The sequence below is a fragment of the Natator depressus genome, chromosome 5, assembly GCF_965152275.1.
Source record: "Natator depressus isolate rNatDep1 chromosome 5, rNatDep2.hap1, whole genome shotgun sequence".
NCBI classification, from domain to species: domain Eukaryota; kingdom Metazoa; phylum Chordata; order Testudines; family Cheloniidae; genus Natator; species Natator depressus.
Window position 1 is genome coordinate 10,381,918 of NC_134238.1, and position 25,066 is coordinate 10,406,983.

General features: G+C 41.4%; 1 protein-coding gene across 2 annotated transcripts in view; it reads right to left on the minus strand.

The window, feature by feature from the left end:
• RIT2 (Ras like without CAAX 2) overlaps positions 1-25,066 on the minus strand; it is a 262,487-nt gene that overhangs the window by 114,158 nt on the left and 123,263 nt on the right. For both annotated transcript variants that reach the window (XM_074952303.1, XM_074952304.1), the window contains exon 4: positions 18,022-18,213. In XM_074952303.1, coding sequence (XP_074808404.1) covers positions 18,022-18,213 — 192 coding nt within the window. The remainder of the gene's footprint in view (positions 1-18,021; positions 18,214-25,066) is intronic.

The following is a 25,066-nucleotide window of genomic DNA, read 5'->3' on the forward strand; positions in this document are numbered from 1 at the left end:
TCCTCAAAGCTGAATTCCATAAAATCATGGAGGCTGATGGTGAAGAAAGATTTACAAGCAAAGACAAGCATTATTTTTAATAATAAGAATATTCATAATAATATACAAAAATCAGGAGTCATAGCAGGGAGGGAAGTGTAAGAAATTATCCTGGTCAGCTGCACAGAGAAGAAGAGAGAGATTTGGTGATGACAAAAATAATTAAATGTAGACACACTCTCTCCTCCAACACCTTGGAGGAGAAGTGGAGCTGACTACAAATTCTAGTGATTAACTATAAATGACCGAAACATCCAGAGGGTGCCATGTGGTGAAGGTGCCTAGCCTGCACGCCACATATTGTTGGTGTTGATTAAAAACACATTTGTGTTCACGTTTACAGCAGATGATATAAAAGACTGACAGGTCTTAAATTTTCTTCCTTATTAACCTTTTGGATTATATTAAGAAATACAAAAGACAGAGGTGTTTATTCAGAAGTGAACTAGTTATTCAGAATGAGTTCAGATAACATAACAAAGGGCCTGATTTGGTCCCCACTGAAATCATGAAGGGTTTTTCCATTTGCTTCAAAGGGAGCAGCCTTTAGGTCTAGTTTGTTTGTAGGAAGTAACACATCCTAAATCAGGAAATTATAGACCCAACTCTTCTCTTTCTTACATGGTAAATCTGGAGGAAATCCACTGAAGTCAATGGAGATACACTGGTGTAAATGCTGAGTAAGTCAGATCAGAACCAGGGTAAAATCCACACCCCTGAGCAATGGAATTATACTAACCTCAGTGCTAGTGTAGACAGTGTTGCGTTGGTGGGAGAGCTTCTCTCACTGCCATAGCTGCTGCCTCTTACGGAAATTGTTTAACTATACTGACAGGAGAGCTCTCTCCTGTCGGCATAGGGTGTCTTCATTAAGCACTGCAACAGCACTTCTGCAGCGTTTTAAGTGTAGACCTGCCTCAGCTACTTCTTTCAAGCACCCCTTCCCTGCAGCTTACTGCAGCCTTTTATATTGGTATCCCTTATTTCTTTCAGGGGGGCTCAGGGCTGGTTTAGCCCTAGCTCTCCAGCCCATGGGCAAGCCACCCCTTTACACTGGCATTCTTTAACTTTTGATTGCTTGACTTTGTAACCTCAATAGCATTCTTTTAACATATTTTTATTATATGCAATTTTCCAGGCTTTATTGACATATTTATATTAAGTGACCTTTATTTAGCAACCTAAATCATGATTTGGAAATCTAACTTTAGAAACATATCTGACTGTCTTGGCCAAACTATAGTTCTAGTGAATAAACATTTCTAGTAAGATATAAGCCATTTTCCCTTTCAGTGTTGTTGTTGGTTTGGGGTATGTTTTATTTTTTTTTTCTCTCTCTCTTTTTTTTGTTTTTGGCTGTCACGACTGCACAGATTTAGCTGTGTCACAGGCATTTGTGTGTGGAGATAACGTTACTATTCTTAGCCAAGTTGGCACTTCTAGAGCTAAACAAATCGCTCTAATTTCCTCCTTTGTCTGAAAAAAACAAGTTTGTAAGTCAAGACTGCAAATGAGCCTTTAAAAACAAAAATGATTAAACAGATTAATCCTCCTTTCTTTTTAAATGTTAGGTCGGGCTCTTATTATTTGTGATACCATAACGAGCAGTAATTAAGCTTTGGCAAATTTTCTTCTCCAAAGTAACTTGAATTATTGTTGTACTAGCACAAAAGAAATCAACCATGCTACTAGACATGGGCAAACTCTTTGCAGAAAACAATTCATTCAACACATTTTACCTCTTTCGCTCACCAATTGATCTTCTTACAGATTTTGAGACTTCCAAATGTGTTCATTTTGGCCTCATTTCAGGAAAGCAGCCTTATTCATGTACAGCCTAACTTCAAGAATACACAAAAAAATCAAGTAAAAATGTGCTTAAGTGTTCCCCTGAATTGGGGCCATAACAAATAATCAGTAAGAACTAAGTAGATGGGCACCTTGCAAGAGAGAGACCCCAAAACAGTCTGGTGTTTAGGACAAAGCATGGGCTTGAATGTGACTCAAGTACATCCCACCTGAGTGCCTTAACCACCAGGCTATTCTGGGGTGAGTTGCTCTCGTGCTCTCATTTTTTTCATGAAAAATTTGAAAAGGTCTCATTTATTTGTTCCACTTTAAACCGAAAGTTGAGTCCTCTTTTGTGTGTGTGTGTGTGTGTGTGTAATGAAATTCTTGTTTTCCAGCCATCCCTACCCAACCCAGACACCAGACTGTGATTGACAACCAGGTTCCTACTTCCTACTTGCACAAGGTGGAAAATAAATTATGACAGCTCTTTCATTGTTGCATCTTAATTCCCCATACAGGATGGCTGATATGTTAGAAGGAGAATATGTAACCAAGGCACCATGCACTTTACCCCCACTTCCTTCTAGGAGGAGAAGTAAGATCTTAGTGGCCTTTACCCCCCTGCAGAGACATCTAGCCAGGTTTGCTAGTGTGCTGAGACCACAATCTAGCATGCTGAACAATGTTGTCTCATTGTTCTCTTGTACTCTCATATGGGTCTGTCAGTGTCCATCTTGTCTTAGGGCCCCTCTACACAATCAAATACTTTGGACTCTGGGGTATGCCAGGGATGTTAATTATCCAAATAGTTGTAATTCATAGCAATTGAACTCCCGCAGAGCCCTAGTATTTGATCCTTTATATGATACTGATGACTGAGATAGTGCTAAGTATTCCTGGTTTTAGAGGACTACTTAGAATGATCTCAGGCCTGGTCTACACTAGAAAATTAGGCCCGTATAACTACATTGCTCGGGGAGTGAAAAATTCACACATAGTAAAGCCAACCTAAGTCCCTGTGTAGAGTAATTCTTCCATAGACCTAACTACCACGCCTTAGGGAGGTGGATTACCTATGCCAATGGGAGAACCCCAGGGGTCCTGGTCCAGGACTAGTGTTCATAGGCATGATGATAATATAAATAATAATTATAATGCCATGACATTGTCACTATAGTTAAAGTTACATCATGACTTTTGTTTAAAGGTTGACCTTTCTACGTTCTTTAAAAATGCCATGATTATCTGGATTCCTTTGAAATATGGTGTACCTCAGAAAGGTGCAGGGTAGCGTTAGTAACCCACATTTGGGGTTATCTGAGCTAAGGTTCACAGAGATATAAGCCTGAGAAAAAATAGACATATTTCACAAAGTTTCTAGGCAAGTTTGTTTTGCTCAGAGCTAGAGATCAATCCATTGAAGTGATGCAGGTCAAAATGGTCTCAAACTATCAAGTTTTACCAAAGGTAGTGCTTGGCACCCACTAAATCTTTGAGAGTCCCAAACTGAGAATGGTATTTAAGAACACGCACATTTGTTGCAATGCTCATGTGCCAATTCACACAAATGGCTAGAGTGTTTCCATTTGTGCCATTTTATATGCTTGAAAGCTCAACCATTGTACATACTCTAAAATCCAAACGGCTGCTTGGATTATTTTGAAATTTGGTATCCCTCATAGGGATAATCATAGTATTAGTGATCCAAATTTGGACTCATTTGACTGAGGGGTTCCTGAGTTACAGTGCCCCCTTCCCCCCCCCCCCAATCATTCCTTCTGCTGCTTTTGTACTGTTAAACAGAGAGGTACTAATCACTGGACAAATCACAGACCCCATTGAAACTGATGCCTGTGAACTCACCCTTCAATTAACATAACTAAGGATAAGTTAATCACAAGCCCCCATCTCAGACAAAAAGAGTTTGGGACTAAGTGACTGGAGGTTGTTACAATTTGTGAAACATGGGTGGCAATTTTATTTGGCAGGAATGTAATTGAAGTCTTTGTGGCAAAAATTGGACATAGGCATGCTTCCTGGGAGGGGAGGAGGATTAGGGCATGGGGAAATGTGGGGAGAGGTATCTGGGGCTGCACTGAGGGAAGGATAATAAGTAGGAATGGACGGTAGGGGAGGGAAGAACGTTTGGGGGCTCAGGTGAGGGAGGTGTGGGGTTAGAGAGAATGGAGGGGCGGGACAATGGGAAAGGAGATATGCGGGTGAGTGGTAGCATACTGGGTAGGGTGGCCATTCACACATTTCTGGAATACCAGACATTTCAGTACTTCCGTGAACAGCATGATCCCACCCCTGCCTGCATTACCCTGCTCCTGCCAGTGTGACCTTGTACACACAGTGCTTGCCAGGTCACCCCACGAAGAGAATGTCATTTTCAAGAGTGCATCATCCTTCCCCAGCCACCCTGACCTCCCACGCAGTATGTGTGTGGGATCACTCTGGTGGGGGCAGAGAGGCATGTTATTCAAGATGGTGTCCCCCATCTGATACCAGGTGAAATCACATCTGGTATTGTCCTGGATGGGGGACAAACCAGTCAAAAAGAGGACTGTCTAGTATAAAACTGGATGAGCGGCCTCCCTGAGGAAGAACAGGGGCAGGGATACTTGCCATACCCACCATCTCCCCTCTTGTGTATGCACCCAGATCTTGGGTGCTCTTGCCCATCTAGTGGGGTCTGAGACACCCACTCCTTGTCCCCTTATACAAGCTGGAACATGGGTGGAGGGCTTACCCCTCCAGGGGTGACTGAGCTCCTTGTGCTGACCCCTGTATGTGTGCCAGGATCTGGGGGAGCCATGCCCACCTACATGAGTTAGACCAACTTCTCTACCTTCCTCATCCGAGACAACTTCTGGGGAAGTGTTGCAACTCTGGGTGGGGGAGCTGAGAACAGGTAAACTTCCTGCATATCACAGGCTCTAAAGAACTCAGGAGGAGTATAGGGAACACCCATTGAGATGAATGGAGCAATTCACAGCTCTCAGAGCTATTGTTTCATTAATTACCATGGGCTGTTCTTATTCAGCTGAGAACATCACATTCCCACCTTTCAGAGCCTCCCTTGCTGTGGATGGAGATGGCTGTATGGAGGAGCCTTTTCCCTGCATCATCCCTCTATTGTTCCTTAAAGAACAATGCTTTTAAGTGCTCTGAAATCCTCATGAGACAGAAGACTTTGTGTGTGCTGGGGGAAAGAGACAGTGCGAGGGGTTGTGGTTGTGGATGGACAGGTAAGGGTAGACAAGCCTGGGATTGGTTGTTTGAGGTGATCTGGGGGATATAAGCATTGACTTCTTGATCTTGGGGAAGATTAATATGGTGTTTCCATAAACACAGTGTGGAAGTTTGGAACTAAGAGCATAGGTTCCTTGAATGCTGAGGGGAAAGAAATGTGCACTGCCTTGATTTCCAGCACATGGATTCTGAGCAAATCCTGGGTCACAAGGTTACAACAGTTTGCACAAGAGCAAGGAGTACCCTATGACCTAGGGATTGGTATACAAATTGCAGGACATTATATGTATAATTGCCTCCCTGACTATTAACTCTTTCCAACAACATATCTTTTCCTATTTAAAAACAAAAACTAGGAAATTCAATGGCAACAAACAAGGTTAATATAGCACTGAGGTTGTAGCATGGTATGATATCCCCTCACAGAATGTTGAGTTGAGCAAAATTCTGAAAACACAAAGGAAATGCACAATTAAGGTATCTGATGCACCCTTAAAATGTCCCCTTTCAGTAATGCCCCAATACGCCGCGTTTACACACACACCCCTATACCAGGCTGGTGTCACCCTTCCACACCATCCTATTGCCTTCTGGTCAGAGCCCTGTATCCTCCTGCTGTGGCTACTGTTGGATCTCTGCTAGCAACAGGGTGTTTCTCCATCCAGCTCATATGCCCTCCAGTCCCCATGTTCTGGCAGCCAGCTATCTGGACTTCCTTCTGCAGACAGCTCCCAGGCTGCTACCTCTGGCCAGACATTCCTGATCACATAAAGCCTTCCATTCCCTCCAGAGCCTGGTACCCTCCAGCTTCAACTGGTACCCTCCAGCTTCAACTAGTGCTCTCTTTTACTGTGCTGGAGAAATTATGGTGTCCTGTACTGGCTGGAGGTTGGACTGGGGGTTAACACTGGGCCCAATAGTGAGCCAGTAGCCGATTCATTACAGCTGTTCGTGTGCTTGGTCAGTTTAGTCACATCTTAAGGTAATATGCATGCATGTGTTTTGATTATGAAATATAGAAGTATTGGAATGACAGATTAATTAAGCATAACTGAACAGTTGTTAGAGGGGGAAAAAAGCTAAATAGTGCTTCTTTGCATGAGACTGAAAATTGCTAAATAAAATCCCACCTGTTGTCTTGGCAGAGAGGAAAAAACATACAAGATGTATTTTGTTTTGGCAGTGGAGGAGTAGCACTGAAAGAGTTTATTACAATGTCATAAGGCGAGATCACAGGATAGAAAGGAGTGACAAAATGTGGTGGAAAAAAAATCCCTCCATCAGATGATCATTTCTAATGGAATGAGATCTAATTAACAGTTAATGCAACAGAAAATAGAGATTTTAAAAAGGAACTGAAGAGAAACTTCTAGATTTATTCTTGGGAAGACAAGAAAATAACGAAGGTGAGATAAGTGTGCTGCTACTTCAAAGCTTTTAGTGTCAGATGTTCAGGGAATTCAGTATCATGAAAATAGCAAAACAAAAATAATACTTAAGTTAGCAGAGAGTGAAAATATATTCTTAAAGGGGTGGTGTTTTGCGCAATACAATATATAGCAAAGGAGAGAGAGTTGCAGGTATTTCTAAACTTATTTCACTTTCTTCAAGCATTGATGCTAGCAAAACGTTATCACCCAAATGTTCATTAAAAATGAACATTAAAGAGGCATGAACAGGGACAAAGAAGATTTGTTTTTTTTTAAAAAAAAACAACCAAACATTCAAATGCTTTGAAGAATATTCCCAGACTGACTTTGTGCTCCAGCCCTCCAATGATTTGGTTATGTTGGTTATGTCTCTATTAGAAGTGTTGCCATTTATTCAACATAGTTATTTAGGGAAAGCCTGCAGAGATGCATCCTATAAAACTTTTATCCTGGGCTTCACCAGCTGCTGAATGAAACTGTTATGCTGGATCATGAAGATGGAGGTGGACTCTCACATATACAGATCCTAACCCATTCAGAGTTTTAAAGGTGGACTCCAAGATCTGGAAGTGGATTTGGGACAGGACAGGAAGACAATGCAGGGAATAAGCACTGACATATTGTGATTTGCATTTCCTAGTAGATGGGCTGCTGCATGTTGGACCAGATGAAGCTTCAGCACATGCCTCATGACCAAAGCCAGGTAGAGCACATTGCAACGTTCTCACATGTAGGGGGCAAAACCATGACTCACTGCAGCTAGGTTTGCATCTGAAAGGAAGGCCACAGTCACTGTGTCAGACAAAGGTAGCAAAGGGCCTAACTATAGCTACTATTAATGTTGAGGAGCAACAATAAATCCAGTAGGACAGCTGTATTGTGCACCACTTTGATGACTGGATAGAGCATAGACTCAAATATCTGCTGTGTCCCCTTCCACTCACAAAATAAAGTCTATAAAATGCTTTGGGATCCCTCATCATGAAAGGTATTTTTAAAATATAAGCTATTACTATTGTTAACTGCAGCAAAATGGTAACAGTAGGCAGTGGATTCTCCCCAGTCTTCCTGCCCGCCAACTACTGAGATCATCTGTTCAGAGTTCCACAGTACCAGTGACTAATGGGGGTGAAAGGAAGTTCAGCAATTATTTCTTCATAGCAGTCTACCAGACCAAAAAAAAAATAGAGTATAGACTTGTGTTTTAAGTATCTCAAAGTCTCTGCCAGACAGCATGGGATATAGCTTGGAAACATTCCAGAGATGGTGATGAGATGACTGCACAGAAAAAGAAAAAAAATACCTCAGCGCTGGTCTACACTACAGAATGACTTTGACATAATTCTGTTGCTCAGGGGTGTGGATTATTCACATGCTGAGTGACATAGTTATACCAGCTAAGCACCAGTTTAGACAGCGCTATGTCAGCAGGAGAGCTTCTCCCAGCGACATAGGTACCGCCTCTCACGGAGGTTGAGTTGAGCTCTCTCCCGTCGCTTTACAGTGTCTTCACAAGAAACTCCACAGTGGTGAAGCTGCACCACTGTAAAATTGTAGCATAGACCTGCCCTTAAAATTCAAATTACTTCAAATTTAGAGAACCTGGTCTCACAGGTGTTAACAGCTGTGAAAGTAGAAGTACAAGAGTTGGGGTTGCGGGTACATCAAAATCATAGAAATGTAGGGCTGAAAGGAAGCTCAAGAGGTCATCTAGTCCATTTTCTCATGCCAAGGCATGATTAAAAATACCTAGACCATCTCTGACAGGCTTTTGTCTAACCTGTTGCAGAATTCCCATCCCTGAAAGCTTGTAACAACTTAAACTGTTCCTGTGCTTAACTACCCTTAGCTATAAAGATTTTCCTCATATCTAACCTAAATGTCAATTGCTGCAAACTAACCTTATTATTTCTTTTCCCACCCTTGGTGAATAAACAGAACATAATCCTCATGTAACAATCTTTTATATAATTTAAGACTGTTACCATGTCTCCCCTCAGCCTTCTCTTCTCTAGACTAAATGCTCCCAATTCTTCCAACCTTTCCTCATAATCATGTTTTCTAAACCTCATATTTTTGCTGCTCTCCTCTGGAGTCTCTCCAATTTCTTCACATCTTTCCTACAGTGTGGTGCCAAAACTGGATATAATACCCCAGGTGAGGTCTCCCCAGTGCTAAGTAGAATGGAACAATTACCTCCTGTGTCTTACATATAATATTCCTATTAATACACCCCAGAGTGGTATTCACCTTTTTCACAGCAGCAACATAATGTTGACTCTCATTCATGACAAGCACTAAGCACATAAGGTAATAAGGAAGTGTTATTTACTCCTTCACATAACACAAGAACTAGGGGTCACCCAATGAAACTAATAGGCAGCAAGTTTAAAACAAACAAAAGGAAATACTTCTTCACTCATCACACAGTCAACCTCTGGAACTGTATGCCAGGGGATATTATGAAGGCCAAAACTATAAACAGGGTTCAAAAAAGGACTAGATAAGTTCATGGAGGGTAAGTCCATCAATGGGTATTAGCCTGAATGAGCCGGGATGGTGTCCTGAGCCTTTGTTCAATAGAAGCTGGAAGTGGACAACAGGGGATGGATCATTTGATGATTACTTGTTCTGTTCATTCCCTCTGAGGCACCTGCATTGGCCACTGTCAGCAGACAAGATACTGGGCTAGATGGACCATTAGTCTGACCCAGTATGGTTGTTCTTATGTTCATCTTGCCCAAATTCAGGTCATAAGCATTAACATCTAAGCCTGAATGTTCCAAAGACAGCAAGTTAGAATCAAGAGAACCTGCTCAGGTGCCATACTACAGATTGGATATTATCTGGGCACATGGCATAGTGAAACCATAGAGTTTTAATGTAACCACACAAATACAATTAATGGACATACCATCTGATAATGTTCCATTTAAAAGAGTGCTCTCATGAGCTCCTAGTGTGAAAAAATATGCAATCATGGGCACTGATTATGTAAAGATTTATACATGAAGCCAGTAAAGCTAGTCATGTGCTGAAAGGTAAACAAGTCTGTAATTCTTTGCAGGATCAGGGCTGTAGTTAGTAAAACTAACATCTTTGGTGACAGTCTTCCCAGAGAAGCTACTAGATCACACGCCCTGGTTCTCATGGGTGACTTTAATTTTCCTGATATTTGCTGGGAGAGCAATACAGCGGTGCATAGACAATCCAGGAAGTTTTTGGAAAGCGTAGGGGACAATTTCCTGGTGCAAGTGCTAGACGAGCCAACTGGGGGGGAGCTTTTCTTGACCTGCTGCTCACAAACAGGGAAGAATTAGTGGGGGAAGCAAAAGTGGATGGGAATGTGGGAGGCAGTGACCATGAGATGGTCGAGTTCAGGATCCTGACACAGGGAAGAAAGGTAAGCAGCAGGATACGGACCCTGGACTTCAGGAAAGCAGACTTCGACTCCCTCAGGGAGCGGATGGGTAGGATCCCCTGGGGGACTAACATGAAGGGGAAAGGAGTCCAGGAGAGCTGGCTGTATTTCAAGGAATCCCTGTTGAGGTTACAGGGACAAACCATCCCGATGAGTCGAAAGAATAGTAAATATGGCAGGCGACCAGCTTGGCTTAATGGTGAAATCCTAGCGGATATTAAACATAAAAAAGAAGCTTACAAGAAGTGGAAGGTTGGACATATGACCAGGGAAGAGTATAAAAATATTGCTCGGGCATGTAGGAATGAAATCAGGAGGGCCAAATCACACCTGGAGCTGCAGCTAGCAAGAGATGTCAAGAGTAACAAGAAGGGTTTCTTTAGGTATGTTGGCAACAAGAAGAAAGCCAAGGAAAGTGTGGGCCCCTTACTGAATGAGGGAGGCAACCTAGTGACAGAGGATGTGGAAAAAGCTAATGTGCTCAATGCTTTTTTTGCCTCTGTCTTCACTAACAAGGACAGCTCCCAGACTGCTGCGCTGGGCATCACAACATGGGGAGTAGATGGCCAGCCCTCTGTGGAGAAAGAGGTGGTTAGGGACTGTTTAGAAAAGCTGGACGTGCACAAGTCCATGGGGCCGGACGAGTTGCATCCGAGAGTGCTAAAGGAATTGGCGGATGTGATTGCAGAGCCATTGGCCATTATCTTTGAAAACTCGTGGCGAACGGGGGAAGTCCCAGATGACTGGAAAAAGGCTAATGTCGTGCCAATCTTTAAAAAAGGGAAGAAGGAGGATCCTGGGAACTACAGGCCAGTCAGCCTCACCTCAGTCCCCGGAAAAATCATGGAGCAGGTCCTCAAGGAATCAATCCTGAAGCACTTACGAGAGGAAAGTGATCAGGAACAGTCAGCATGGATTCACCAAGGGAAGGTCATGCCTGACTAATCTAATCGCCTTCTGTGATGAGATTACTGATTCTGTGGATGAAGGGAAAGCAGTGGATGTATTGTTTCTTGACTTTAGCAAAGCTTTTGACACGGTCTCCCACAGTATTCTTGTCAGCAAGTTAAAGAAGTATGGGCTGGATGAATGTACTATAAGGTGGGTAGAAAGTTGGCTAGATTGTCAGGCTCAACGGGTAGTGATCAATGGCTCCATGTCTAGTTGGCAGCCGGTGTCAAATGGAGTGCCCCAGGGGTCGGTCCTGGGGCCGGTTTTGTTCAATATCTTCATAAATGATCTGGAGGATGGTGTGGATTGCACTCTCAGCAAATTTGCGGATGATACTAAACTGGGAGGAGTGGTAGATACGCTGGAGGGCAGAGATAGGATACAGAGGGACCTAGACAAATTGGAGGATTGGGCCAAAAGAAATCTGATGAGGTTCAATAAGGATAAGTGCAGGGTCCTGCACTTAGGACGGAGGAACCCAATGCACAGCTACAGACTAGGGACCGAATGGCTAGGCAGAAGTTCTGCGGAAAAGGACCTAGGGGTTACAGTGGACGAGAAGCTGGATATGAGTCAGCAGTGTGCCCTTGTTGCCAAGAAGGCCAATGGCATTTTGGGATGTATAAGTAGGGGCATAGCGAGCAGATCGAGGGACGTGATCGTTCCCCTCTATTCGACATTGGTGAGGCCTCATCTGGAGTACTGTGTCCAGTTTTGGGCCCCACACTACAAGAAGGATGTGGATAAATTGGAGAGAGTCCAGCGAAGGGCAACAAAAATGATTAGGGGTCTGGAACACATGACTTATGAGGAGAGGCTGAGGGAACTGGGATTGTTTAGTCTGCGGAAGAGAAGAATGAGGGGGGATTTGATAGCTGCTTTCAACTACCTGAGAGGTGGTTCCAGAGAGGATGGTTCTAGACTATTCTCAGTGGTAGAAGAGGACAGGACAAGGAGTAATGGTCTCAAGTTGCAGTGGGGGAGGTTTAGGTTGGATATTAGAAAAAACTTTTTCACCAGGAGGGTGGTGAAACACTGGAATGCGTTACCTAGGGAGGTGGTAGAATCTCCTTCCTTGGAAGTTTTTAAGGTCAGGCTTGACAAAGCCTTGGCTGGGATGATTTGATTGGGGATTGGTCCTGCTTTGAGCAGGGGGTTGGACTAGATGACCTCCTGAGGTCCCTTCCAACCCTGATATTCTATGATTCTATGATTCTATGAGAGGTCAAGGGCTGAGCGAAGCATCAGCTGCCCTTGTAAACCAAGAGATAGTCTCTCCTGGTCAGAGTGGAGGCACACTGATGGGCATTGGGGGGTGCTTGGGATTGTATGGCAGGTGCCTACATCCTGGGGGCCAATAGAAACAATCTATGCAAATTCTTCAATCACTTACACTCTGGCAACTTTTAACAACATGACTATGTCTATGTTTAATTGTGTTTGAATTAATCAAATCAATATAATTTAAATTAAGTGCCCTAAAAATCTATTTTTAAATGGTATTAGTTGTTATTGTATCTTTTGTACAGATTAATCTGTTTTAATTAGATTAAATGTTTATCTATGACAGGCTTTAAACCTCATTAAGGGCCAGATCCTCAGCTGGTGTAAATTGGTGTAGTTCCACTGAAGTCAGTGCAGGTATGCCTATTTACGCCAGCTGAGGATCTTGCCCTTAATGTTTTCAAACAATCTAATTGCAATTAAAATACATACACTGCCTATCTTTATTAATCTAACTACTTAAATGTAAAATGGCACTGGTATTAAATTGGTCTTTAGTCATGCTTTTATTGCCCTGATTAAAGACAAGAATTAGAAACATAAGACCAGGACTGAAACCAACCAACCCACCAAAAACACACACTAACCTAAATTAGTTGCACTGAAATCAATGAGACTAAAGCACATACCAATATACTTTCTTGAATAGAGATGTTTTCTTGAACTGGGGCATTTAAGTAGACCAATAGCCTAGTGAAGTCAATGGGACTAGTTAGGTGCTTAAAGTTAGGCCCCAGGTCAGCAAAGTACTTATGCAGATGCCAAAATCCTAAATTTAGTCTCCTAGACATGAAAGAGCCTAAATCCCCACTGACTGTCAACCGGATCTTGACTCTCAAGTGTCTAAATTCCTTTTGAAAATGAGCTTTAGGGTCATAACTCAGTTAGGCATTGCAACACTAGTGCTGCAACACCTAATACTAACCCCCCACCCCCCCTTTGTTAACAAACAAAAAACACTGGGCCTAAGGGCCAAATTTTATAATATATTTAGGAACCTGAAGACCCAGATAAGCACTAAGTGGAATTTTCATAAGCAGCTAAGAGCTTAAGTCCCATTTAAATCAATGGGTAGTCAGTACCCAACTTGCTTAGGGACTTGTGAAAATTGCACAGGGCTCCTATCTGCATCTTTAGGTGCATTAGCACTTCAGCCTGATTCATCAAAGCGTGTAGCACATGCTTAACTTAAAGCACATAGGGTAGCCAATGATGTTGATGGGACTATTCACATGCTTAAAGTAAATCATGTGCTTAGTTGGATCAGGCTAGAGTACTTAGCACCTTGCAAGATCAAGCTCTTAATTAAGTACCCTGCCTTCTAGGATAGATAGGGGTGAAGAGGATGTCTACCAGTACTTGCAATCAACTGGACATGCAAAATAGGATAAGAAACCACGTATCAGCACTTATTAACTATGACTTGTGCTCATGCTTTACAGATGAAGTGGATGGTGTTTATTCTTTAAGCTCTTGAAATTCCAGTTGGTTTTTAAGAAGGAGCACAGATAAACCCACGTTTTTAAGGACAAGACATACTTAAAAGTGACAAGAGATGCTTAACAAAATCCACGAGAGGCATCAGAAAGGAACATTATTTAAAATAATAAAGCTCACTTTGAGTAGGGTTGTTTCATACACTTAATTTTAATTGCAGATTATTCTTGTTCTCATATCACTATTGATAGATTTGAGAGAGATGGCATACATCATTAATTTCACTGTGTAGGGGATAGCATTTCAAACAGTAGCTTTGCTGACTCAACTCCTACAGCCTGTCTGATTGTTATGACATTGTGGTACAGCATTAAGGAACATTGGATCTAATGTTACTGCCATATTAGTCAAGGCATTTGGAAATGTATCTTTAATGACTTTAGTATGGAAAAAATGTCTTTAACAAAAGTCTTAGTAAAAAGAAAAGGAGGACTTCTGGCACCTTAGAGACTAACCAATTTATTTGAGCATAAGCTTTCGTGAGCTACAGCTCACTTCATCGGATGCATTCAGTGGAGTGAGCTGTAGCTCACAAGAGCTTATGCTCAAATAAATGTGTTAGTCTCTAAGGTGCCACAAGTCCTCCTTTTCTTCTGAGGATACAGACTAACACGGCTGCTACTCTGAAAAAAGTCTTAGTGTTAGTCTTGTTACCCTGGCCGAATTCCAATTTGGGTAATTGTGTTCTGCCTATGTAACATTCCCTCAGTAGCTTTAATTGGGTAGTTTTCTTTCTCACAGTTTGTTATAGTCTGTTTTCTCACATTGCTTTGTACTATTAAACCATTGTATTTCTTCCCAGAGGTGGCTGCACTTCATTGGTGGGTGCAATGATTCCTGTCTAAGCATTTTTAATATAGCCCGATGAACAGAAATAAGACCCCAATTCTGCAAGGTACTTCAGCATGTGCCTAACTTTAAGCATGTGAACAGTCACAGCTACTCATTTTATCCAGCTGTGTTCAACAGAAAGCTCTTTCAGGCCCTGAGCCTGCAAAAACGTATGCACATGAGTAAACACACTGAAGTCCAATGGACTACTGACATGGTTAAAGCTGGAGATTGGCTTAGGTGCCTTATGGAACTGGGACCTAAAGAAACACATTTCCATCTTGTAAAAAAACAAACACAAAAACCCCCACACCTTTTATTTCTGTTGTATACCAATAATGTAGATTTTACTCAGAAAACCACCACTTTATCTAGTGCTCATCTGTCTTCCTGAAAGGAGATTGAGAGGCCTTTCATCTAATACCCTCATTGCTAAGGCTACATCAACGCCGTAAGCCTGGGGTGTGATTCCACAGCTCCCACACACAGACTTGCAGTAGTCCGGTGAGGCCTAGAATGAGTATAAGTAACGTAGGCACAGTAGCACAGGCAGCCGCAGCATTCATCGATCTACCACAAGTACGTGTACGTGAGCAGAGGAAGTCACAGCCCTAGCTTGTAGATTGAGCCCAGAGGAAAGCTTTCGCTGGAGAAAAGGTTGGAAGTGTGTCCTCATTCTAATCTCTAGTGGCAGGGAATTCGACAGACAATAGCCTAGAATGTAGGTCAGCTGAGGACATCCTGTCTGAAGTGTTAGAGTGCTTGCTGACTGCTGTAGAGGAATCATGGAGGGAGAAGTTCGAAGGCAGATTGGTCCACAGTCCCTAGAGGCTTTAAAAAAATCAGAATCAGGACCTTGATTTGTGTTTGTCATAGCACAGGGAGACAGTATTGGCCACTGAACACCAGTGTGATCCATTTTCAGCTGGTAGGGAGGCTGGTCCAGGTTGAAGTTTCTTGGTGGCCTTTAAAAATAGCCCGATGACTGAAGACTGGACCACTGTAATTAGGTCCTCAGTGGAAAGGAATGGGTACAGTCTCATACATAATTATCTTCTGTCATGTTCAGCATATAAAATTGAGCCTTGGACTCCCATATATAAAGGATTCCGGTGAGGTCTGCTGAAGGGGCATGAGCAAAAACAGATTGATGTAGTTCACCCATTCCTTCTAGGTTTAGTATTTTATGACCTCTGATGTCAATGGCAGCTAATAGATCTGATAACATCAGCGCAGATGTTTGTCCACTGTTCATGGTTCTAAGGAGATCCCTCACTATAGCAGTCATTTGGAAAACAGCCTTAACCTTGTGAAAGGTAGCAGGAGTAAAGCTGGTTGTGGGGGGGGGGGGGGTGGGGAACTATGATTCAAAATTTTGAAGTTGCTTTTGTTTCTCAGGGCTTGAAGTTCATCATCAATGTTTTTGTCATAATGGTTTTTGCTAAACAAAAAATTGTGATAGCCATTTTGAGGGGGAAAATAGAGCTTAATTTGTCCCCGGCCTTACCAGGGTTCAGCCCCAGCACCTCTTCAGTCCCTGGCATGCACGGTGTGACCTCTCATTTAGAGGACATATGACATCACACCATGCGGAGGACACCATTGTTATTGGTTGAGCTCCTGTACTTGTCTTCCCAAATCAAACACCGGGAAAAACCCACTATGAAACACAGTGAAAAAGGAAGAGTCTGATTATTACAAAAAAAATTTTCCACCAACAAATGGTTCTAATAAAAAGCCATTTTTCAATTAAAGAACTTTTAATTTAAAAGATTTTGACCCGGTCTAGTCCTGAGGGATAACATTTTCAAAAGCACTTAAGTGGTTTGGTAGCTACAGTGTCATTTTCAAAAGTGACTTAGGCATATTGAAAATCAATGGGATGTAGGCTTCTCAGTGGCTAAGTTACTTTTGAAAATGGGACTCTGCCTACCAAGCCATTTAGGCACTTTGGAAAGTTTTACTCAAGATCTTTAATGACCCATAATGGTCATCATCTCATTCTTGTTCTCTTTGGAGTGAGGATATCTCTAGCATCAGTGCTCCCAGCACCTCTCCCTGTATCACTCTGGAGTTTCATATAAAGTCTCCCATCCAAATGTTGACCACACTGTTCTTCCTAAGCTTCTGAGACCTGAAAAGATCAAAATCCAAATTTCTGTAGTTCTCTAATATGTATGTTATATAGTTTCAACCATCATCCACTGCACAGATGGCTGAATTCATTGTGACAGTTGACACATTTATAACTGATTGGAAATACATATTTTAAAAATCTCAATATTAATAGCATGATTTTGGGTTTTCACAAGTCAAAGATGTAACATTTTAGAGATGGTCCAAACTTTAATGTTCAACACCTAGACCCCAGTTTTCATAATATTTATACCAGGAAAGGCTGAATCTGGGAATCAGGTATGGCCTAGTATAGACATAAAGGTCGAGTTACAAAATTCAGATCGTGGTCCAAAGTTCCTCAAAGTGAAGGGATATTTGGATTTCTGGTTTTGTTTCAAGCCTATCTCTAAATACTTTAGATCAGGAAGGTTACTAAACTTACTAGTAACAGACCATTATGTCAGGAGTATGACCACTTATCCCATCAACTAATGCAAGCCTGAATGCCCAATAAAACATGAGCTTAGAATCTGGGAGCTACAGAGATACAGAGGGTGAGGGGAATAAAAACCTTTCCTAACACAAATATCATTGCACATGGTGACTTGCTGAAAATTCATCTATAGATAACAATAGATAAAGAAATTAAATGTAGTGAAGTCCTGTTATGTGTAATGGAATATTCTTAGTGGAATGATTGGATTCACATTCCTTCCCCCACCATATATATCACCTCAAGAGTTACATGTATTTTACAGAATATTACACAGAGCACTATTGTTCAAGGTCTCAAGCTGAGCATTATGCTACAGCTGGATTGTCACCATTAGGCTTTTGTCTCAGTCTGATTTAGGGAGAAAGTCAATGACCTGGAAATAAATGTGAAACTCTTTAGATGTTTCTCGGAGTCCCAAAACTAATTTCACTCCTATTGTTGTTTTGAATTTTCTAAGGAAGAGAAGAGGGAACACATGGGGGTGACATGTTAAAACGTGAAAAGGCAATAGGCATGCATGTGAACACAGATGCTAATGAACTAGAGAACAGCACTTTAAACTGTTATATTTTCTATACCCAAGTTACATCATTTATTTGAAGTTCAATTCTACTCGGTATAAATGGCATCCTTGGTTTCCATGTTTGATATGTCAGTAGCTTCCAGAGCAAATATGATCAGTTTACAAAACCTGCTAGCTTTGGATATGAGTGGATTAGGCTCCTTTAGAGTGAAAAGGGTCATAGAAATTAATGGTAATATTTATCTTAATTTATTAACAATCCGGGTGCATTGCTCTTTGATCCAGGCCTATTCTGGGGCAATAATTCTCAACAGTACCGTATGACACATGCTGCATAAATGCCTAACATAGCAGAGGAAAAGGAGCAGAAAGAAACTTCACTTACCTGCCTGAACTCCTCAAGATCTATTTTGTTTCCCACCAGCACCAATGGGATGTCATAAGTGTGCCGGACACGATAAATGAGCTCCTTAAACTCTGCAGCTTCCTGAAAGGATTGGCGGTCTGTGATGGAATAGCAGATAATGAAACCCTCTCCACCTCGCATATATTGGTCCCTCATGGCTGTGAATTCTGCCTGCAGAGTAAGAACGACATGCTCTATAATTTAGTAAACAGAATAATCCGCCTATAAATAATGGATGTGATGAGAGTTTTTCTAGCATAATTTTAGATTGATTGTTTACTTTTTTTAACTAGTTCTTAGCAAAATGTAGTCTTCCTCCAGGGACCAAGGCAGCAATTTGTCTCTGGGTAATTCACTTCCTAGTTTTTCCTTAGGCAATTTCTTTTTCACAGATGAGCAATCTTATATTGATTCCTAATATTTCTTAGTCTCATGTTTTTCTAGCTTCTTCCACAATATCTGTATGTTGGTGTATGTGGAAGATGCTTACTACACATTGGATACCGACAGATAAGAAGTGAAGAGCACCTGGATCTTATTCCTAAAGATAGCAATTTTAGACTTCAGAGGGGTAGCCGTGTTAGTCTGGATCTGTAAAAACAGCAAAGAGTCCTGTGGCTTGCAGGACTAACAGACGTATTGGAGAGTGAGCTTTCATGTGTGAACAGTCACTTCGTTTAGACTTGTCTCCTGTCTATAGACTTGGTCCAGAGCCCCGTCATGTCAAAGGAAAGACTCCCATTGACTTGAATGGGCTTTGGATTAGTCCCTAGAAGACTTGATACAAGAAAAAAAACCATAATAAAACTTCTATTTTTCATCTAGCACCTCAAAAGACACCAGTTTCCATTCCAGTGTGGAACACTATCACTAAAGATGGGTGAGCTACTTTGAATAAAATAAAAACTGTTCCAAAAATCTACCCCAAACACAATGGGAACTTTTTTTTGCCACATTAGCATTATTTTTAAAGATAGCTTTTGGTTCAGAACCATATGCATTGGTCTTGCTCCCCTGGAAGTTAATGGGTATTAACTCAGAGTACAAGATTTGGAAAATCTTAAGCTTTGCTGTTCAAAAAACAGATCCAATTATTGCCCTCTGAGATTGTTTTGGATTTTTTTAAATAACTTTCATTTTCAAGTGCCTTTGTTCTTGATCACAGCCTGGAATAAAAGTGAAAGGGCCCCAAATCCTATGACAACAGTTGGTCGGAATGAGAATTCTCATGACAGAACTTATTCTCACAAGATTTCCATACTCAAGAGGCTCTAATAAAGTTCAGAATACACCTATAAATGTTGGAGTGCCTCTGTAAGCTGAACCTTTTACCAACCCGAGAATTTAAATTAGGATTTTCAAAGTAGCCTAAGGAGGAAGGTCCCTAACTCTCACTTAAATTCAGTGGAAACTGTGCATCTAAAACCTTTTGCCCCTTTAAAGTTATCAGCATTAAGCATCTCTAAAGTATTTAACTAGGCCATATGGATTACCATCATCCACAATTGATGGCTCTATACTTGTTGACCATTATCCTGGCCAGGGTTCCTTCCCCACTCTGAACTCTAGGGTACAGATGTGGGGACCTGCATGAAAGACCACCTAAGCTTATTTCTACCAGCTTAGGGTAAAACTTCCCCAAGGTACAAACTCTTTGCCCTTGGAGGGTACACTGCCACCACCAAGTGATTTAACAAAGAATCAGGGAAAGGACCACTTGGAATTCCTATTCCCCCAGAATATCCCCCCAAGCCTTTACCTCCCTTTCCTGGGGAGGCTTGAGAATAATATCCTAACCAATTGGTTACAAAGTGATTACAGACCCAAACCCCTGGGTCTTAGGACAATAGAGAAATCAGTCAGGCTCTTAAAAGAAACAGAACCTTATTAGGAAAAAAAAGGTAAAAGAAGCACCTCTGTAAAATTAGAAGGGAAGCTAATCTCACAGGGCAATCAGATTTAAAACACAGAGGATTTCCCTCTAGGCAAAAACTTTAAAGTTACAAAAAGAAAACCAGGAATACACCTTCCTCTCAGCACAGAGAAAATCACAAGCCAAAACAAAAGTAAAATAACACGTTTCCTTGCTAGTACTTACTAATTCTAATGGAGTTTGATTGCTTTCTTTCTTGATCTCTCTCCGGCAAGCACACAGAACAGACAGACAAAAGCCTTTCTCCCCCCCGATTTGAAAGTATCTTGTCCCCTTATTGGTCCTTTTGGTCAGGTGCCAGCCAGGTTACCTGAGCTTCTTAACCCTTTACAGGTAAAATGATATTGTGCCTCTGGCCAGGAGGGATTTTATAGTACTTTATACAGGAAGGTTGTTACACTTCCCTTTATATTTATGACAATCCCTTATTGTGATCCATCCTTTAATAAGGAGTTTCTCACATATTTCAGAGTACTTTATCTCCACAGGGGAAAAGCTCATACATTTATCTCCAGACTAGCAGATTAATAGGTGGCTTTTGGATGAAATACTGTGTCAAATTTACTAGAGCTTGTCAAAACCTGGAATTTCCTTCCAAGATATTGTAAAACCATTAGATATTATATATTGTAAAAAGTTGAAACAAAGTTGTCAAGGTTCCTCCCCCACTCTGAACTCTAGGGTACAGATGTGGGGACCTGCATGAAAACCTCCTAAGCTTACTTTTACCAGCTTAGGTTAAAACTTCCCCAAGGTACAAATTAATTTTATCCTTTGTCCTTGGAATAACCACTGCCACCACCAAACTCTAACTGGGTTTACTGGGAAACGTAGTTTGGACACGTCTTTCCCCCCAAAATCCTTCCAACCCTTGCACCCCACCTCCTGGGAAAGGTTTGGTAAAAATCCTCACCAATTTGCATGGGTGACCACAGACCCAAACCCTTGGATCTGAGAACAATGAAAAAGCATTCAGTTTTCTTACAAGAAGACTTTTAATAGAAATAGAAGTAAATAGGAGTAAAGGAATCACCCCTGTAAAATCAGGATGGTAGATACCTTACAGGGTAATTAGATTCAAAACATAGAGAATCCCTCTAGGCAGGTCCCCCCTAAGTTACAAAAAAGACACACAGACAGAAATAGTCATTCTATTCAGCACAATTCTTTTCTCAGCCATTTAAAGAAATCATAATCTAACGCATACCTAGCTAGATTACTTACTAAAAGTTCTAAGACTCCATTCCTGTTCTATCCCCGGCAAAGCAGCATATAGACAGAGAGACACAGACCCTTTGTTTCTCTCCCTCCTCCCAGCTTTTGAAAGTATCTTGTCTCCTCATTGGTCATTTTGGTCAGGTGCCAGCGAGGTTACCTTTAGCTTCTTAACCCTTTACAGGAGAGAGGATTTTTCCTCTGGCCAGGAGGGATTTTAAAGGGGTTTACCCTTCCCTTTATATTTATGACAAAAGTGCTTCAAAACAAAATCTTTCACAATTGTCAAAATGAAACATCTTTATTATTTTTTATTGCATGTTTTTGTATGTTCCCAGCAAATGTTAATTTGACAATAGAGAATTGTTGCACTGGAAAATTGTTATCTGCTCAATATATACATGTGAGCAATCCCACAGAAACCAGTCAGGTTTTTCTGGTGTAACTAAGAACAGGATTTAGCCCATAGACTTCTGCTGTGATGAACAGACAAACTACTCAAAGAGGTAAATACAGTATATACCTGTTACTGGAATATGAGGGACACAATTTTTTTTCTGATAATTGGGAGTTTGGATAATTGAGGGGGCAGGAGTCATTCAACTGGTGGCAGGGGCAGGGGAGGCTTCCCCTCTGGCCAGAGGCTCATCCTCTTTGCAGTCATGGCCAAAGGTCTTTGCTCTACCCACCAGGACCACAGCCTCCCTCCCTGCAGCTGCAGAGAATTTAATGTCACTGGCCCTGTGGCAGCACAGGGAACCCACTGCAGCTCCACTATGATGGCCCAGCTCACTCCCTCTCATGACAGGTGGGCTGCAGAAGGCTCCATACACCACCACAGGAGCCATTCAGAAGCAACGTGGCCTCCCCCATGGCTGGGGACTGGTCCTCCTCTCAGTCCTGACCTGGGGTCTCTGCTCTATTATCCAGACCTCCACACTATCTGAAGCCCTTCCTTGTCCTCCATAAATCTCATGCTTGAATGGATTCAGAAAATGGAGGTTTGGGTAATAGGGTTTCCAATAAACAGAGGTATACTGTATTATACAAGTGAAACCCCAATTGAAGTCAATGGGAGCTCCCACACACATCTAGGAGCAGAACTTGACTCAAACCATAGGCCTTAGTCCTACTGCCATTGAGGTTGATGGGAAAGTTCCCCAGTGACTTCAGCCAGAAAGGGACGGGGTATGGAGTGCTTTATTCAGGATGACTATTCCACAAGGCAAGGTTGCCACTGCCACTCACTCATTCCAAGGATTTTCCCAAAGCCTGTGCTTTCTACATTTACATTTCTACTGCCCTTTGTTTCGAGACATGGCAGTACAGTAAAGTTATGACTTAAAGGATACAAATTAGTTTGTTTATGCAACTGCTTATTCTGACATGTTACTGCAGGTAATGTATTGGACGAACTGCCAAAACACCTTTCGTGCCATGCTTGGAGTGATCCATTTTAGCATGCATTAATTATCCTATGCATATTGGATTGAGGCAGTCCACCTGTTCATTTGCAGTTTTTCTTGGATTTTGGATGCTGGTTTCCACCTACCTCTTCTTCCCTTTGGCATGGTTGCTAATTATGGAGTCAAGGATTAAGTTAAAAACCAAGAGACCTTTCTTAGATTTTCCCACTGGTTTCCCTTAATTCTGCCTAGTCACTCAGAATCCTGACATTAGAAGCATCTTCTGGACCTGAATATAAGACAGTATATAGATTTTGGGGCAGAGGTAATTTATGATACACTATAAGAGACCAGTGCTAAATTTTATTAGAGTTGGGACCAAACCAAAACCTATATCTAATCTCCTGGAGACACTGATGAAGTTTTAATTCAAGTCCAGATCCAATATCCATTGCTTACTCCATTTCTACAATGAAAAAGTTCAAAATTTTGCATTCCAACCGGTCTGGAATTTGCAAAAGTTCAGAGGTGGATCAAGATCTAAGCTTTGTGGTTCCTGAAGACGTTACAAATAACTATTCAGTATTTTCCTTGGTTCATTTATAACCTAGATAACAGCACACGGTGTTCTGTACATCCTGAATGCTAATGCTTCTTTAATGTTTTCTGCTGTAAATGTGTTTGTTGGTTATTTTTTCCAGGAACATTACTGATGTCATTTGTTATGCATGAGGAAAAAAATACTGAACATTTCCACATGGGTAAATGCAAAACGGAAGAGACGAGAGTAAGTCACAAATCTTCAAAATTCTCAGAATCAAACGGAAAATTTGTCATGATTTGCAGCTTGACATCAGTTCTAATACTTATGTACTATAACTAGGAGTTTATTGAAAAATACAATAGGAAAGTGATTCCATTTCAAACGATTTCCTATTTGGAATGAGTGAAGTGGTTTAGGTAAAATAAACTCCATCTAGAAACAGAACCAAACGTTTTCTAAAGGTCAAAGAATGCCACATGATTTTCTTTTAATTTTCACGCAATAGATTGGATTGGGGAATGGGGGAGACAAAACACTCAGATATAAGCCCCCATGCTTCAAACCATTTTATAACTAATGAAGTCAAGGAAGAAAATGTCCCTGTGGATAAGTTACACCATAATGGAATAGTCTAGGGCTTCTTGCTCCTTCCTTTGAAACATGTGGTACTGAACACTGCCATAGACAGGATATTGAACTAGATGGATCTCAGATCTTATCCAGTCTAATAATTTTTGCCGTGTTTCTGGTCCAATCAGAAATGTGATGTGTCAGCAATAAAAAAGCCTGTCCTCATGAAATATCCAGCTAAATTTGGTCAAGTAAGACAGGTATATACAGTTTCAATATATATCTAGACTTCTGGACTCAAGTGAGACCCAAATATCTAAACTTCTGTACTGCTCCCTGAGGAAGAAAGAATACAAGGGATCCATCCAGCAGAACTTAATGTTGCTTGCAATGCACAACTTTAAATTGGGGCATCTCAAAACTGTCTCCTCTGAAAAGGCACATGGAACTTTCCTGATGCAAATAAGGACATAAAGAATCGCCATACTGGGTCAGATCATCTAGCCCAGTATCCTGTCTTCTGATAGTGACCAATGTCAGATGCTTCAGAGGGAATGAACAGAACAGGACAATTAAGTGATCCACTCCCTGTCATCCAGTCCCAGCATCTGGCTGTCAGAAGTTTAGGGACACCCAGAGCATGGGGTTGTGTCCATGACCATCTTGGACAATAGCCATTGATGGACCTTCCCTCTACGAACTTATCTAGTTCTCTTTTGAACCCAGTTATACTTCTGGACTTCAGAACATCCCCTGGCAATAAGTTCCTTGCAGGTTGTGTGAAGCAGTGCTTCCTTTTGTTTGTTTTAAACCTGCTGCCTAATAATTTCATCGGTAACCCCTAGTTCTTATATTTATGTGAAGGGGTAAATAACACTTCCTTATGTGCTTTCTTCACACCATTCATGATTTTATAGACCTTTATCATATCCTTCATCATTCATATATTTTACCCAAACTGAACACTTCCAGTCTTTTTAATCTTTCCTCATATGGAAGCTCTTCCATACACCTCAAATTTGTTGCCCTTCTCTATACCTTTTCCAATTCTAATATCTTTTTTGAGATCTGGCAACCAGAACTACAAGCAGTATTCAAGGTGTGGGTATACCATGGATTTATAGAGAGGCAATATGAATACTGCTTGCAGTTCTGATTGCATTATAATATTTACTGTTATTTCTTTCCTAATGGTTCCTAAGATTATTAGCTTTTTCGTTGCTGCTGCATGTTGCAGATGTTTTTAGAGAATGATCCATGACTCCAAGATTTCTTTCTTGAGAGGTAACAGCTAATTTATACCCCATCCTTTTCTATGCATAGTTGGGATTATGTTTTCCAATGTGCTCTACCTTG